This window comes from Calliphora vicina, chromosome 4 (genome assembly GCF_958450345.1).
Source record: "Calliphora vicina chromosome 4, idCalVici1.1, whole genome shotgun sequence".
NCBI lineage: Eukaryota > Metazoa > Arthropoda > Insecta > Diptera > Calliphoridae > Calliphora > Calliphora vicina.
This window is the reverse complement of record NC_088783.1, coordinates 59,536,442-59,552,178: the sequence shown is the minus strand read 5'-3', so window position 1 is coordinate 59,552,178 and position 15,737 is coordinate 59,536,442. Positions and strand designations below refer to the sequence as shown.

General features: G+C 31.9%; 1 protein-coding gene across 1 annotated transcript; it reads right to left on the bottom strand.

Moving 5' to 3' along the window:
• Positions 1 to 12,196: 12,196 nt before the first annotated feature.
• On the bottom strand, positions 12,197 to 15,465 carry LOC135958092 (mucin-2-like). The gene is made up of 2 exons (XM_065508956.1): positions 12,559 to 15,465; positions 12,197 to 12,463 (listed from the first exon to the last, which is right to left on the bottom strand). Exons 1-2 carry the CDS (start codon positions 15,358 to 15,360, stop codon positions 12,461 to 12,463), a joined length of 2,805 nt encoding a protein of 934 aa, XP_065365028.1. The 5' UTR covers positions 15,361 to 15,465; the 3' UTR covers positions 12,197 to 12,460.
• Between the last annotated feature and the right edge of the window lie 272 nt (positions 15,466 to 15,737).

Genomic DNA, 15,737 nt, shown 5'->3' with positions numbered 1-15,737 from the left:
ACCATTCATTCTGAACCTCCTCATTATACAGAAGGTTTAAATTCCGAATTCATCGCCACCAAATTCAATGCCAGTAAATGTATGAGTGGAATCCAATCTGTCCCTTTGTTAGTATTCCTAGAGCAGTAAAATAAACTCTTCCACATGCTCCTCTTGCAATAGCAACGGGAGAATGTTTCATTCTTAACCCCTAGCATTACATTCGGTTAAAAGCTCAAGAATTTTGGTAAGATCGATCTCTATGATTAATTATGCAGTCGTTTTGCTAGGTACCTGGTTCTATCCATAATATTGATCTATGCGATATTCAAAACAATGGATCGGAATGAAATCTTCCATATTTAGAATTGGAAACATCAACAAGTTTTCTATTTTCTTTATAATTCAGACGAACCTAATGTTCAGTGGATATGGTGACGTGTAGTCAACCATCCTTTAGCTTGTTTTGTAATTTACGCACTGCGAGCTTTCGAAAGGTTTTGTTTTTGCTGGCATTGTTTTTTTTCGCTGTTGTTGTTTAAAAAAAGCGTTTTTCTCATTTCGCTTGTTTTTCTGTTACAGTTAAAAATTACAAAACAACAAAGTAGTATAGTAATATCCACTAAACTTTTTGTTGTGCATTTGAGTCAAACCTTTTGCATGTCTCATCAACGTGATAAATGAAAAACTTGAAAAAGTATGAAAAAATAGCAGTTTAGGACTGAGATTGATCAAATAAATTAAATGCAAATTGAATGCAAAATATTGAAAATTTTTAAATTTAATTTCGAGAATTTTTGATCTCGAGAAGCAAAACAAAATATTTCAGCATGATTTTAAGTGAGTCATGATTGAAATACATGCAATGTTTGAGTCGTCCAAAACTAACTCTTAGTTGCTTCTCGTATCCAGTTCAAAGTGTTAGAATTTTGAGAATATGTCGATCAACGGACTAGTTCTAGTTTGATTAAAGAACTGGATTTTGAACCATTTAAATAAAGGGGAACTTGCTTTAAAACATTTCCGCGAAAGTCGTTCTGTTGATGACATTTCGAAAAAAATCAATGGAGTCACAGATTTGAGTAAAAATCACTAGTGGAGGAACTAGTTCCAGCTTCTATAGAACTTGTTACGAAAGTGACAATTTCAAGCAAAAACCATTTATTAAGGAACTTGTCAAAGAAGACTGGCTTTATTAATAACACTTTTGAAAAACTTGCTCTGTTGGTGAACATTTTAAACAAAATTCAATGGAAAATTGACTATATGGGAACAAAATTTCGAACTAGTAAAATGTCTGGCTGTATTATTCATATTTCTGAACTTTTTTACTTGATTTGTCAGCTTTATTTTTAAATCATTTAAATAGCGCCAGTTTGACTGTTACCAGTCCTGTTTTCATGAAAAAAAAAAACAAATTTAAACCTAACAAGTTTCCGTTGCCTTGCAATATTTTTGCATGTTTTGCTGCCACCAGTTATTCTGATGCTAAAAAAAGAAAAACTTTTTCCTAGGTAAATTTAAGTTCCATCGCTTTAGACCTTTTTAGTTACACTTTTCCATTATTTCCAAAGTTTTTGTATTTTCTTGTTGTGTGTGTTTTATACGATTTTATAGCCAGTTGTATTTGGTCTTTAGCAAATTTCATTTGCTACTTGTTTAAACTTGAACGTAAACAATTTGTGACAAGTTGAATTTCTAAATTTAAATTTAGCACTTTAAGGTGCAAGTACTTTGCAGTTTGGTAAAATATTACTGTTTTTTTGTTAAATTTTATTTTTAACACTTTATTAATTTAGTTTTAATCGCAAGTAAGACAGAGCAAGACCGATTTTGATGCGTGGAATTTCGATATAAACCGATATCGTGACAAACCGTTATATAAAAAATTAAGAAGATTGTATTTTAGTATACCTGGAGAAGAATTTCTACGATTTGGTAAATATTTGGAAATATTTAAAAGGTTGTGAGAAAATAATAATAAAAATATAAACATTTCCTGACATCGTTAATCAAATATATGTACGAAGGCGGGTCCAAAAATCCGTGCCTTTTTTAATGAAACACGGCTTTTTTTACTGTGTTTCATTCAAAAACATAGTTTCCTTTGCACTTTGACCAAAGTTTCTCCAATTTTTTTTTATCTCTTCCAAAGAAATAAGATAAGTGGGGCAGAATCGAAATTTTTTGGAAATAAATCTGGCATTTCTAAACGGCTGCTCCGAGCGGGATAAAATTTGAAATGGGCGTAGCCAAGGAGTATTCAAGTTCAAGTTATTAAAATGGGCCCTACAAATGCTCCAGAGGCGGCGCTATGGGGGCTCAAAGTAGAGTACCTTCGAAATGTAAAATTAACACGTGCCATATTTATGTTTCCCATCCGAATTCAAAGAATTTTTATATTTTTGGAAAGCGCTCGGCTACGTCTTGAAAAAACATGCTTGCGTGTGCTATTTATTTCTTATAATTTCCTAGTTATAGGCATTTAAAAATTGAAATTTAAAAATTTTTCCATACTTTGGTCCGCTTTTTTAAAAATATAGAGCGCACTTTTGGACCGAATGGACTCAAATTATTTTGTTAGTTAGACAACTAAATAACCAATAACATACAAAAGATTTCAGAGCAATATCAGTTACGAATCCAAAAATAACCGATTTTCAATTTAAAAATTAAAAAAATAGTATATTTTTTCTGTTTTTTGGACAAAAAAGTGACTTAACTCTTTTCTTATTAAAAAACTAATTTCTTTAAGAACGTATAACAATTTTATGTTTGTCTATAAAATTTCTTTACGGAGAACATTTTGGTATAAAAAACATAACCTATTTTTCGAACATGTCGGCCCTACGCCCCTTAGAAATTGACCTATTTTTTATAAAAATTTCAACTTTGGGCCACATGTTCTAAAATCCCAAAGCTGGGATCAGAAAACGAAAAACAGATTTGGAAACCCTGATGTGTTCCATATTTATCCCTAAAGTATTTTCCCTGCCCCGAAGGAAATGTGAACCCTATAGGCAAAATTTAAAAAAAATACTATTTTTTGGGATTTTCGCTCCAATTTTTAGGAATTTCGGGATTCCCTTTGACCTATTGACAAGTTTTTTTACACCCTGTTATTTAGAATGAGAAACTTAAAAAACGCTGAAAATTTCATTGAGTTTCGTTAATAAATAAAGATTTTATTACATATTACATATTCATTGAGTTTCTAAAACTAAAATTTATATCAAAATTTTAATAGGACTGCAAATATTAGAAACAATATCCACATTTATTCCGAGCTATATTGTTTTGTTCAGATAAGTTAATTTTTGGTCTTGCAAAAAAAATTTCAAGTCAATATCTCAATTAGATTCAAAAATATGCCACTTTAAAACTCCGTCCTTCAAAAATATTGCACTTTTTCATACTAAAGAATTTGCCGCCCCTGGAGCATTTGTAGGGTCCCTTTTAATAACTTAAAATCGAATACTCCTTGGCTGCGCCCGGTTCAAATTTGATCTCGATCGGATGGCTGGGAGCCATTGCACAGTGGGGCAGAATCGAAATTTTTTGGAAATAAATCTGGCATTTCTAAACGGCTGGTCTGATCGAGATCGGTCAGTCTGTGTCATTAATATTGTTTAAATTTTTAAGTTATTTTATATTTAATATAAAATATTTCCAAAAAATTTAACAACTATTTTGAGACTAAGCAAAAACAGAACCCAAAGCAACATTTTAATCCTAATTGTTATGGTTTCTGTCTATATTTATATTTTAACTAAAAGTTTTAGTTTTTTTTTTACAAAAAAAAATAAATATTAAATATGCAAGTCTGATTACAAAAAAGAAACAAATAAAACTTTTTAACCTTTTTACGCTTGTTTTAAGCTTGATTTTGAAATATGACATTAAACCAAACGGATGTCTAAAGGATACTGTCTATAATTCTCATTTTGTGGTGTATTTTTGCACATAACTAATAAAGTTTTTAACATTTGCAACTTGTGTGGGTGTTGCTTTTTTTCCTTTCTCAGAAATAACTAGAAGAGAAACAAGTTTTATGTTTCAAAAAACCAAAATAAAAAAGAGAAACCTTTTCACTGATTAACATAATTTCTGTAGAAATAAGTATAACCGGATACAGAACATCATGGTTGTATGGGTATTGGAATTGGTGTAAGGTTAGGCGGAAATACCACAATATTAATATAAACACACACTAAAATAATATCTAAATACTTGTGGGTTTGGTTTAAGTCGTACAAAAAAAAGTTAAATTATGAAGAAAAAAGAAAACAAAATTACCATATATATGAGTTAAGTAATAAAAGGCTAAAAAAAGGATTATTTTAAATACGTCTTTTTTAAGTTCTTGTATAATCTCCTTGTAAATTACATGCTGATATTTGTTGGCCTAAAGTTTTTTGGGAAGAAGTTTTTTCGGCCTAATAAGATAGTTAGGGGAAATGTAGGAGGGAGGATATTGTTAGACTCGATTAAGGATGGCTAGAATATGATCTTAACTTTTATGGTGAATTCTATGAAGAATTTATATAAATTTTAAATAAAAAATACTATTGTAATGGAAAAATAACTCAGGTCAACAGAAAAAAAGGCTTGAATAACCACTATATAGATTTGATGCACCATGATTACCTAAGTACAAAAATGGTAAAATTTTTCAATTCAATGGACAGATTTTTTCAATTTTTAAGTAAAAATTATAAATTTTGTTAGACGTTTCTCCACATAATTAATTATAACTCAAAAATAACATTAACTACTCAATTTTATTTATATCAAACAAAAAACTAAAATTTTGTGAAAATGAGCGAATTCAATTAATTGTGAATAAATTCCAAAAGAATCCATCGATTTTTATGATCGATATCTCATTTTGTTCCTATTACATGTAGCTTTGCGATAATGTAATAAATTTGAACAATTTTAGCTGTTTTCGATTTTTCACGATATTTTTAAAACAAAAAAATTTGCTATTTTCACATAAAAAATATATTTTTTTCTTCAATTTGGTATTATAACTACGAAACTACTGAGCCGATTAAAATCCAATTTGTAAACATTTGTACATAGCACGGGGAAAATGTTTTCGAAATTCAATCAATCAATCGAAAGATTGATCAAACAAAAAAGTAAAATTTTATGAAATTGGGCGAATTCACTTAATTGTGAATAAATACGAAAGGAATTAAGCGATATTTATGATAGATATCTTATTTTGTACCTATTACACGTGGCTTTGCGATAAAGCTATAAATCTGAGCAACTTCAGCTGTTTACGATTTTTCATGATTTTTTTAAAACAAAAAAATTTGCTATTTTCACGCAAAAAATATATTTTTTGCATAAATTTGCTATTATTACTCCGAAACTACTAACCGATTGAAACGCAATATATAAATGGATTAAAGGTTGTGTAAATCTCAGCTTTCCTTAGTTTATTTCAATAACATTGGACTAACGCTTTTCCAATTATTAATTATGTGGACAAACGTCTTTAAAATTTGGACCATATTTGTACTACTGGAACCAAAATACATTAAAATTGTGTAGTAGTTTAAAAAGCCTTTACAATTTTTTCAATTTTGTTTCCTTGTGTAATAATTTTGCAATGTTTGAATAGACCTATTCGACTTTTTCCGAAATACGTTAAATAAATCAGTTTTTTTCGGGAGAATACTATGTAATTGATCATGTGAGAAATAAGTATTATTTATACAGTTTTCTCTCTAAATAAACTCCAGTTAAGAGCTGACCTTGTATATAATTTAAAACTCACTTGTATCTCAATACAAATTTAAAATATGACAATAAAACCTACATAAGTTGATTATGGAAATGTAACTCATAAACATATAAAACCAAATTAAAATTTTACTGACTTTTTGCCATTTTTTTTTGTAGCTAAAAATTAACTTTTTTCTTGTTGTTTGAAACAAAAAATAACCCCAAAACAAATATAATACAGAACCGCAATCATACACAGATAATAAACATTTCTAAAATGAAAGACAGAAAGAGCAAAACAGCCACGTCAACACTACAGTTGTGATTGCGCACTATGGGCAGAAGTAGGGTTTTATATACATAACAAAAATAATAAAGATTTAACATAATATTTTTATTACCTTCAACAGAACCCCTTCTACGGTTCTTTCTGGAAATATTTTGGTAATGAAAGTAATTTATTTTCAGATTTTTTTAAAATGTTCATCTTTCTTAGATTCATAAAAGTTTTGATACGAATTTTGGTCTAACTGGGTTTACACATTCCCACCAACGAGGGACCATTCGCCATAGTACATAGTGGTAAAGTATTGTTTGTGCTAGCTTTTTCAATTTTTGTGATTCAAAAAGAAATTAGTAACATCACATCGGATGCAACTATTAATGACAACGAAATTGAAGACAACAGCCATGCAGAAAATATCCTAAGAATATCAAGCAGCCCCCCAGTATAAGTGAGATTAAGGAGGCCATCGGGAAGTTAATAAATAACAGGGCAGCAGGTGAAGATGGTTTACCAGCTGAAATTCTTCGGGTTGACATCGAAACCACAGCTGAACTTCTACGGCTACACATCACATCAGTCTGGGAGGAAGAAAGGCTACCTCCAACTTGGAAGAATGGCATCATCGTTAAGTTACCGAAAAGTGGAGACTTGAAAGATTGCAACAACTGGAGAGGAATTACTCTGCTTAACACCATATACAAGATACTAGCAGTTATAATACAAGGAAGGCTTCAAATTAAAATGGAGAACATTCTACGTGATGAACAGGCAGGTTTCCGGCCAAACAGGAGCTGCGTAGATCAGGCCAACACTCTACGCATTATAATAGAGCAATCTCTAGAATGGCGTACAAGAAAGCAGACGGACTGCCATATGGAAAGCATTGAGAAGAAAAGCAGTACCCCAGAAAATAACTCGAATCATCAGAGCTATGTACGAGAATGCAGAACTATCAGTTCTTCACAACGGAAATATAAGTCAACCATTTCACACAAATGCTGGAGTAAAACAAGGATGACCCCTATCACCTCTGCTATTCACTATAGTGCTGGATGAGATCATGAGCGATGTTTGTTCAGAGAGAAGAGGAATAACATGGAGCCTCTCACGCCAACTCGAAGATTTGGATTATGCGGATGATATTTGTCTACTCTCGCATAAGATCTCCAACATGCAAGCAAAGATAGATGATTTGGAAAGATTAGCACGCAATGTTGGACTTGAGATAAATATCAAGAAAACCAAAGCTATGAGAATCAACAACGTTAGCAGCGTAACAGACGTAAATAACAGGCTCAATAAAGCGAGAGCGGCATTAGGAAGACTACAACCAGTATAGAGAAACTCACAGATATCCAGACGTACCAAGCTTAGAATATTCAACGCATGTGTAAAGTCTACTCTGCTGTACGGAAGTGAAACATGGTTAGTATCGAACACCATCACGCAAAAACTACAGGTATTCATTAACAAGTGCCTCAGAATCATATGCAGAATATTCTGGCCAAACAACATCAGCAATACGGAGCTCTGGAACCTCACCAACGAGGAACCCATACTAACACAAATAAAACGTAGGAAATGGAGGTGGATCGGCCATACTATCAGAAGGAATCCTGATAGTATAAGAAGGATGGCGCTAGAGTGGAACCCTCAAGGTTCAAGAAGCCGTGGTTGTCCAAAGAATACATGGAGACGTACTGTACTCCAAGATCTAGGACAGTGCAATCTTACATGGGAAGATGTGAAAACAACTGCAACAAATCGTGTAAGATGGAGATGCTTTGTGGAAGCCATATGCTCCCAATGAGGAGTAATGGGAAAAAAATTCAAAAAGTATATAGGCTGGTGTTAGAACTTTAATAATAGTCATCAATAAGGGAGAAGTATATTAATGCACTCCTCCTGGGGTTCATGCGCCAGATGCCGGATGGGGTTGTTGCGCCAACTCATCCTCTAGAACGTTCCGATCAACTACAACATATTTATTTGATGTTTGTATATCAGAGAAGAGCTTGGAATTGAAAATTTGTAAAATTAATTCAGTAAAAATACAAATATGAACGTAAAATTAAAACACAATTCTTAATATTGTTACGAAATTGTACTTGAATTCAAATATAACGATTTTAAGGGCTGATTTAAAAGTAGCATAATGCTTTCAAATAACAGTGCTGTAATAGCAAACTGTAACATATCTGTGGGCATTATTAAATAAAAGCCTTCAGTTGACCATTGATCGTAAGTTGGCAACGCTGTTTGAATTCGAATATTCAGTTAAAGAACATTGTAGAAAGAACACCACAGATGGCGTATGATCTAGAATATTCGAACTTTGACAGTTAAAGAGCAATCTAGAGTGCAGATGGCAGTGTTATAAATAGTGGCAGAGGTTGCAGTCGTTAGTCAGTTTATCAGAGACGCTATTTGAATAAACATCAACTGAGTGCCTTAAAGTGTGCTGTATTTTTCAAATGAATTCGTATACATTATAAAGTGTCTGTATTTCTGAGAATTTATAAACGTGTATAAAAAAAAAACACTGAGTGACTATTTAATTCTGTGGTTGTTGTACATTTTAAATAAATAAAGAGTTTTTACAATTTTCAAACTACTAAACGGCTTTTATTTGCAATCAAAAGTATCCGGTTTATTTAAAGGAAATAAACCAAACGTTTTGAAAAGGTTAAAACGTAACAATATTGATTTTGTAAGATTTTAAAATTTCGAGTTAAATCTTGTTGAATGAATTATTTTATTTTGAAAATTTATTTTGTATTGATCCATAGTGTTCTGTTATCCCTAAAACATTAAAATAAAATCTTTAACTAGGGAATTTTGATGTTTTAGCTGGTTTTGTTAGTGGTTGATACACATATACACAAAAAAAAAACACAAAAATTATTCTACCAATGTTTGGTTTCATAACATTTTAGGATTCAACAATAACATAATCAGCAACAATAAAAAAGGTGAGATGTACCTTTTATTAATTCATGTGTATGTCAAATCAGAAAGAAATCTCTGGCCTCAGTTAAAAGAAGCGTGAGTAAAAAAGAAAACAAAAATATAAAAGAAAGAAGTACTGAACATGGATTGCACTACGTTTTCAATGTTATGATGATGGGATGTGATAAATTTGAATCCAATCAAATGTAAATGAAACGTTCTAATGAACCACAGTCAATCCTGCCTTCAGAATTGAGATAACTTCTCACGACGATTCTATAAGTTGGAAAAATCGAAAATATTTTTGTGCAGTAAAAACAATCGATTACCAAAAAAGTGGACTGGAAGTTGAAAAGGTCGATTTTTTATTTAAAATTTTTATTGTAAAAATTGTATGTATGTTATTCGGGGGCTACGGAAAGTTGATTTCAAAATACAGACGCACAGACTGACATGGTTATATCGACTTCGCTATCTACAACGGTCCAGAATATATACATTTTGTGGGGTCGCAAATGAAAAATATAGAAATTCCAAAGGAATGACAAACTTATCATATTGTTACGTTTTAACCCTTTCAAAACGTTGGTTTATTTCCTTTAAATAAACCGGATACTTTTGATTGCAAATAAAAGACGTTTAGTAGTTTAAAAATTGTAACAACTCTTTATTTATTTAAAATGTACAACAACCACAGAATTAAATAGTCACTCAATGTTTTTTATACACGTTTATAAATTCGCAGAAATAAAGACACATTTTATAATGTACACGAATTCACTTTAAAATACAGCACACTTTAAGGCAATCAGTTGATGTTTATTCAAATAGCGTCTCTTACGATCTTACGATCAATGGTCAACTGAAGTTTTTTATTCAATGTTAATAATGCCCACAGATATGTTACAGTTTGCTATTACAGCACTGCTATTTGAAAGCATTATGCTACTTTTAAATCAACCGGTAAAATCGTTATATTTGAATTCAAGTACAATTTCGTAACAATATATGCATACCCTTGCCACTCATGGTGCAATGTATAAAAAGTAGAATGTTAGCGTATCTATAGAAAATTTTAACAAGTAAGAGAGCTATATTCGGATTTCTCGAATCATTATACCCTTCAAAAAAAAATTTTATTTAGAATTTTTTTTTATTTTTTTAAAAAAAGTTTTTTAAATTTTTAAAATATTTTTTTTTTGGAAAAAGAAATTATGACAAAAAATTTTTTTGATGAAAAAAAAAATTCGTGTTAAAATTCTTTGTGTCCATATCGAGGATTGGAAAAATAAAACTCTATCAATAGAGACAGGTTTGCATCATGGATAATATGCATTGTCATTATTCCTGGATATAAAATAAGCTTTTAACAACATAAAGCCTGAATCAATTGAAGAAAAACTCTGGAATTCTGTAACTGATCAAATACTGAGTTACTCTCCCAACGTCAAAGTCATGCCGAACTGGTTGGAGCTGTTAATGAAGCCATTGCAACTTGGAGTACATGCCAAGGGACATTCCGATAATGAATTCATAATGAATTAAATCATAGGCTTAATATGTACTTCAAATTTATGGAATTCATTCCTTTGAGAACTCCTTTATAGAATTAATTCCTTATTGAAGTTCTACAATCACTTTTCAATGCTTGTGGTTTGAGTACCGAATAAATATAATTTTCTATAAGCAACGAGTGTAATATACATTTGTACCTTTTTGTTTGCTTCTATTCCCATATTACTGGAACCATCTGATCCATATCTGTGTAATCTGTGACATATTGAATGATTAAATTTTTCTTCAAATCAAATCTATTAAAAAAAGGCTTAAGTAAATTTTTTTCACTTTATTTGTATCGGATTAAAAGCAAAACAAAACTGAATGAAGGAAATTCCATTATGAATTAATTAATCAATCGATAAATGAATTCTATTAAAATCGATAAATGAATTCTATATAAAAAAGCCTTTGAAGCTTAAGAAGTAGATTTTGGGAACGGATTTATGGAGTGAATAGGTAACATTTTTTAATTCCGAATTGAGATTTTAGTGAATATAATATATTCAGAGCTTCGAATTAATTGAATTTGACCTTAATTCATTAAAATCTCAATTCGAAATTAAAAAATTTTCCATATTATGTAACTGATAATGTCGTTTTGTTAGTGAATGTAAAATTTTCGGAGTAAATTCCATTGTTCTTTAGACAATTAATTCGGTGGACCGGTGCACGGTGGTTCAGAAACGTATTTTTTTGAAAATAATTCTTTATCTCGGGAACTATTAGAGATATTATTACGAAATTTCACATGGTTGGAGCTGAGGTGTTTTTGAGTTGATTTACAGTTGTACAGATTTCTGTACGTACTGCCAGTACGTAGCCCCTCAAATTTGGAAACCTCGGGTCTCAAATTTTTTAAAAAATCGCCAAAAATCCATTTATGATCCGAATGAGCTGAAATTTAAAATATAAATAGTCCTTGAGAAGATCTACTAAAAATACGCTTACACGTGTAGGTTATATAAATTAGTTGAAGAGATATTTAGGTTTATTGATCTTTTTTTGGTTTTTTAGATATGGCGGGCCAACGGAGGTTCGAAATTTTCTATATATAATCAGCTATATTGGCGATAAAATTCTAAATCAGACAAAAATAACTTGCTAATAGTTATGTCGTCCCTATAAAAAGTTACATGCATCCAAATTTGGAACCCCCCTCAAATGAAATTCAGATGTAAACTTTCAAAACGCCGATACACGTGTCTTTTTTTTTGTCTCCTCTATCAAAATTTACTGGTCGGACCTCGTAATTTTTTTTGGTGTTGTATATATTTACGGATAATATTTTTGCGGAACATTTTAACCCCTTAAATCCCTGTTTTAATGGATGGATTTTGCACTTTTTTAAAAGGACAAAAAAGACCCATGCCTTGAGGATTTAGATTTAATATTCTCCGTAACATTTTACATAACTTTGCTGAACACATTTTATACCTAAAATGTAAGGATCATATGGTTTCTTATGAAGATTAACAATAAGAATGTGCCAGAGTTGGGAAACTTTAACCCGCCCTCAAATGAAATTCAGATGTAAACTTTCAAAACGCCGATACACGTGTCTTTTTTTTTATCACCTCTATCAAAATTTATTGGTCGGACCTTGTAATTTTGGAAAAAATTAGATTTTGTTGTATAGTGTTATTAATAAGTAGTGGCGGTACATAGTCCATATTAAATTTATATTCAGGTTTTATAATATTTACATTAAATTTACATATACATAAAATTTAGAAATTCATAAAATTGAAAAAGATCTTCCTGGTATTATTTATTATCTTTTATTTATTTCTTCTTTTGTTGAGATCTTCTGGAAGATTGATCTTGCATTTCAAGAAAAAATGTATCAGAAGAAGAAGATTTTGGTGGTGATAAAGAGGATGCTAAATGAACATCTCCTATTCTATTTATATCCATAGACATTTCCAGATTCAGTGTAATTGGCTCCACCTACTGGAAAGAAAATAATTTATGTTTTATAACTACAATTTATCAAATAACTATGGAACTTTTAGTTGTAGATTTTTAAAATGACTTCGCTAACTTACCTTATGCTTTTCATTTCTCTTATCATTATCGGATAACGATGCCTCAGAAGATATTGTACTCTGAGATTTCTTAGGTATAGTTGGTATGCTGGGAGGAACAGGTGGTGCTTGTCTTGCTGAGGCTAACAAATTATCTTCAAAGCTTTTGCTATTATTACTTTGTGGAGGATGTGTGGTATCCAGTAAATATCTAAGATCTGCTATTAAACTGTCTCTTATCTCATTAGGGGGTTTTTGTTGACGCTGTTGCCTCACCTGCTGAGCTTGAGAAGAACTAGGCCCAGTATCTGCTATAGCAGTTGACTGCATTTCAGATAAGCGAGGAGGCCTATTAGGGGAAGTGGTCTCTTGCCCGGTATCCAACATGAAACGTAAATCATGTAACACACTGGCACGTATCTCTTGGTTAATTTCCGGTTTCTTTTGTTTTGGAGTTAAAATGATTTGTAAATCTTCCAAAATTTTCTCTTTAGTCTGCTTGTCATATTTCTTTTTTTTGTTAGACTTTTGTTGGGTTTTTGGATTTAAAATATGTTTGATACTTTGTATAATACTTTCTTGGGATTCAGAGGTTTTAGGTGTGTTGCTATCAGCAGGAAATGTGATTTCCGGTTTAGGGGCCTCTGGCTCAACCAAAAATCGTATGTCTTGTAAGGCATTTTCCCGACTTATCTGTTTGGGCAAACGTCCAGCCTTTTCCGGATGAAATAGTTTATGTAGATCTAGTAAAATTTCATCTCTCTCCTCGGGTGCATATTTTGCTGAAGTTTTCAAGGGATTTGGTTGTAAAAGTTCTTTGAGTTCATCTTGTATCTCAGTGCGCATTTCATTGCGTTTATAGTGACCACTGGCTTTGATGGTTGAGGCGTCTGTTTGTACTGTTTCTGTTACAAAGCTGGCCGGTTTGGTTGGTAGTTTAGGTTTAGGGGGAAGAGTAGGTTTTTCGCGTGTAGATGATAATGGAGTTGTTAGGGGCTTGAGAGGTTGTAGAGGTGTTGAACTTGCTGGCATAGCCTGATAGTTACTAGGAAAACTATGTCTAGCAGGTGTTGTATTGGACATTTCTTTGGGTCTTAAATTTGAGGGTAGTGAGAAACGTTTACCTTCTAGCAGTAATTTAAGAGCAGCTATGGGTGTAGTTTGTTCTAGTGTAGCTCTGACTTCTTCTAGAAGATCTGCTCTTAATTGTTTCGCTTTAGCCTTTGGATCTGGTGATGCCACTGATGGCAGAGCTATTTCTTCAGTTTGAGTAAAATCCATCCTACTGGTAAATGTTTTGTTTGCTGTCATTGTAGTTGCAACCGAACTTTCTGGCGGTGTAGCTTGGATACTTTTTGTCTGTGATCTAATTTCTGGTAAAGGCACTTCCTTTACAGCCGGTTCCCCAACGATTTCTGGAGTTTCCTCAGGTTTTATAATACCTGAACTGGAGATGCATGAGTAGAAGAGATCACTGCCACATTTCTTCTGAAGTTGTTTAGATGTTGATGTTGGAGTTTTAGAGTTTGTTGGTGTAATCGGACTTGAGAATGTTGGAATATTTGTTTTTAGGGGTTGGGGCAATTTGCAGGTTTGAGAGCCACTAAATGCTTCCATTACGATTTCTGTTTCTATGAAACGTGATTGACAATTCTGTGAATCAATTTGTAATTTCAAAGGTATGGTTACACACACCGGGCTTAAGTTTAGCACTTGTTTAGCTGGTTGCTGTAGAGGTCTTACAGGTTTTTGGGATTTTGAACAGGGCTCGGTTTTGCTGCATTTGATTTTCTGGCAAGTTTGTGAGGATTTCTCACATACATCTGGTTTGTTATTATATAAAGGTTCATTTTGTAATTTAGAGGGTAAAGCCATTTCTCCCCTTAACACTGCACATTTGTCACAGAAGTTTAAATGTTGCAGCTCATCTTCGTATTGTTGGCAAGCATTAGTTTCCATTAAACATGAAGGAGTTTGAGTAAACCATGTTGAGAAATCGCATTCCTTTTTTTCATCACTTAAAGGACGTTCCTCTTTTTTAATAATTTCATTGAATTGCTCCATTTTCTTTGTTGCTAAAGATTTTTGGGAATTCTTTGCTTCGCAAATATCTGTTTCCGGTTCTAATGAACCCAAATATGTGTTACATATATTTTCTTTATCCTGGCAGTTATCGCATACAAAACAGCATTGTTGCTGGCCACCGAAACATTTCGGAGATTTTTTCTTTTTATGTTTTTTTCTACTTAAGGATTCATAAGTTACATCTTCCAAATATTCCCGATTATTGGCTGGTATTTCTATATTAATAATTTCCAAAGGATTCATATCACCACATTCCATTTTTTGGTCAGGTTTTTCGCATTTGTTACAGCATGTCTCGCTATATTTTCCCAAGGAATTCTTGTGAATTTTCTTTGTTTTATCATAAGCTTGACGAAATGTTTGATACAATACACTAGAAGTATGGACAATTTGTTTAAGTAGACTTTTAAAGTCTTTAGGATTTTTGATTTGATTAATGACTTCAAATATTTGCAATTGAGGCTCTCGCTCACAATCACAAGGCCAACAATCGTAATAGACTTCCTGCTGCTCACTTCCTACACCTCCTCCTTCCAATCTGTGATGAGGGCTGATAGCAGCTTCCATTATAAATGATGGATCTGCATATAAATATTGAGTTGTTTCGTTTGGGTTCGATTTCGTAAAATCTTTATAGTTAACTTTTTGAGAGTTATCAACTAAATTCTTTCTCTTCTTTTTAGTATGAATCGCACAAGTATAACTTTGAACACGTTTTCTGGAAGGCCAGTTGGTCATAATTTTTATAAGTAGTTATTAATAGGAGAATTTTCAAACTTAAAATTTTGCTAACAATTTATAAAAATTCTTGATGAACTTTGAAAATTTAAAATACTTTTGTAACACAATTTCCAAATATGGAAAAAAGTGTCAGATATGAAATAAAATGGTTGAAATTTATAAAAATACTTTAAGGAATGGAACAAAAATAGTGTTGGAAAAAATATATAAATGGGTAATTGAATACAGGTATTGAATAATATAGTGTGATATATAGATCGGAAACTCTCAAAGACCTAACTCAGTTGCCGAATACTTAGGTGGTGATAATGTATTAGTATGTAGTCATACATTCAAGTTTTTTACTCATACTGCTTGTTTAAATTCATTTAAAT

Coding starts and splice junctions, on each gene's coding strand:
- LOC135958092 (XM_065508956.1), bottom strand. CDS start 15,360: ATGACCAACTGGCCTTCCAGAAAACGTGTTCAAAGTTATACTTGTGCG.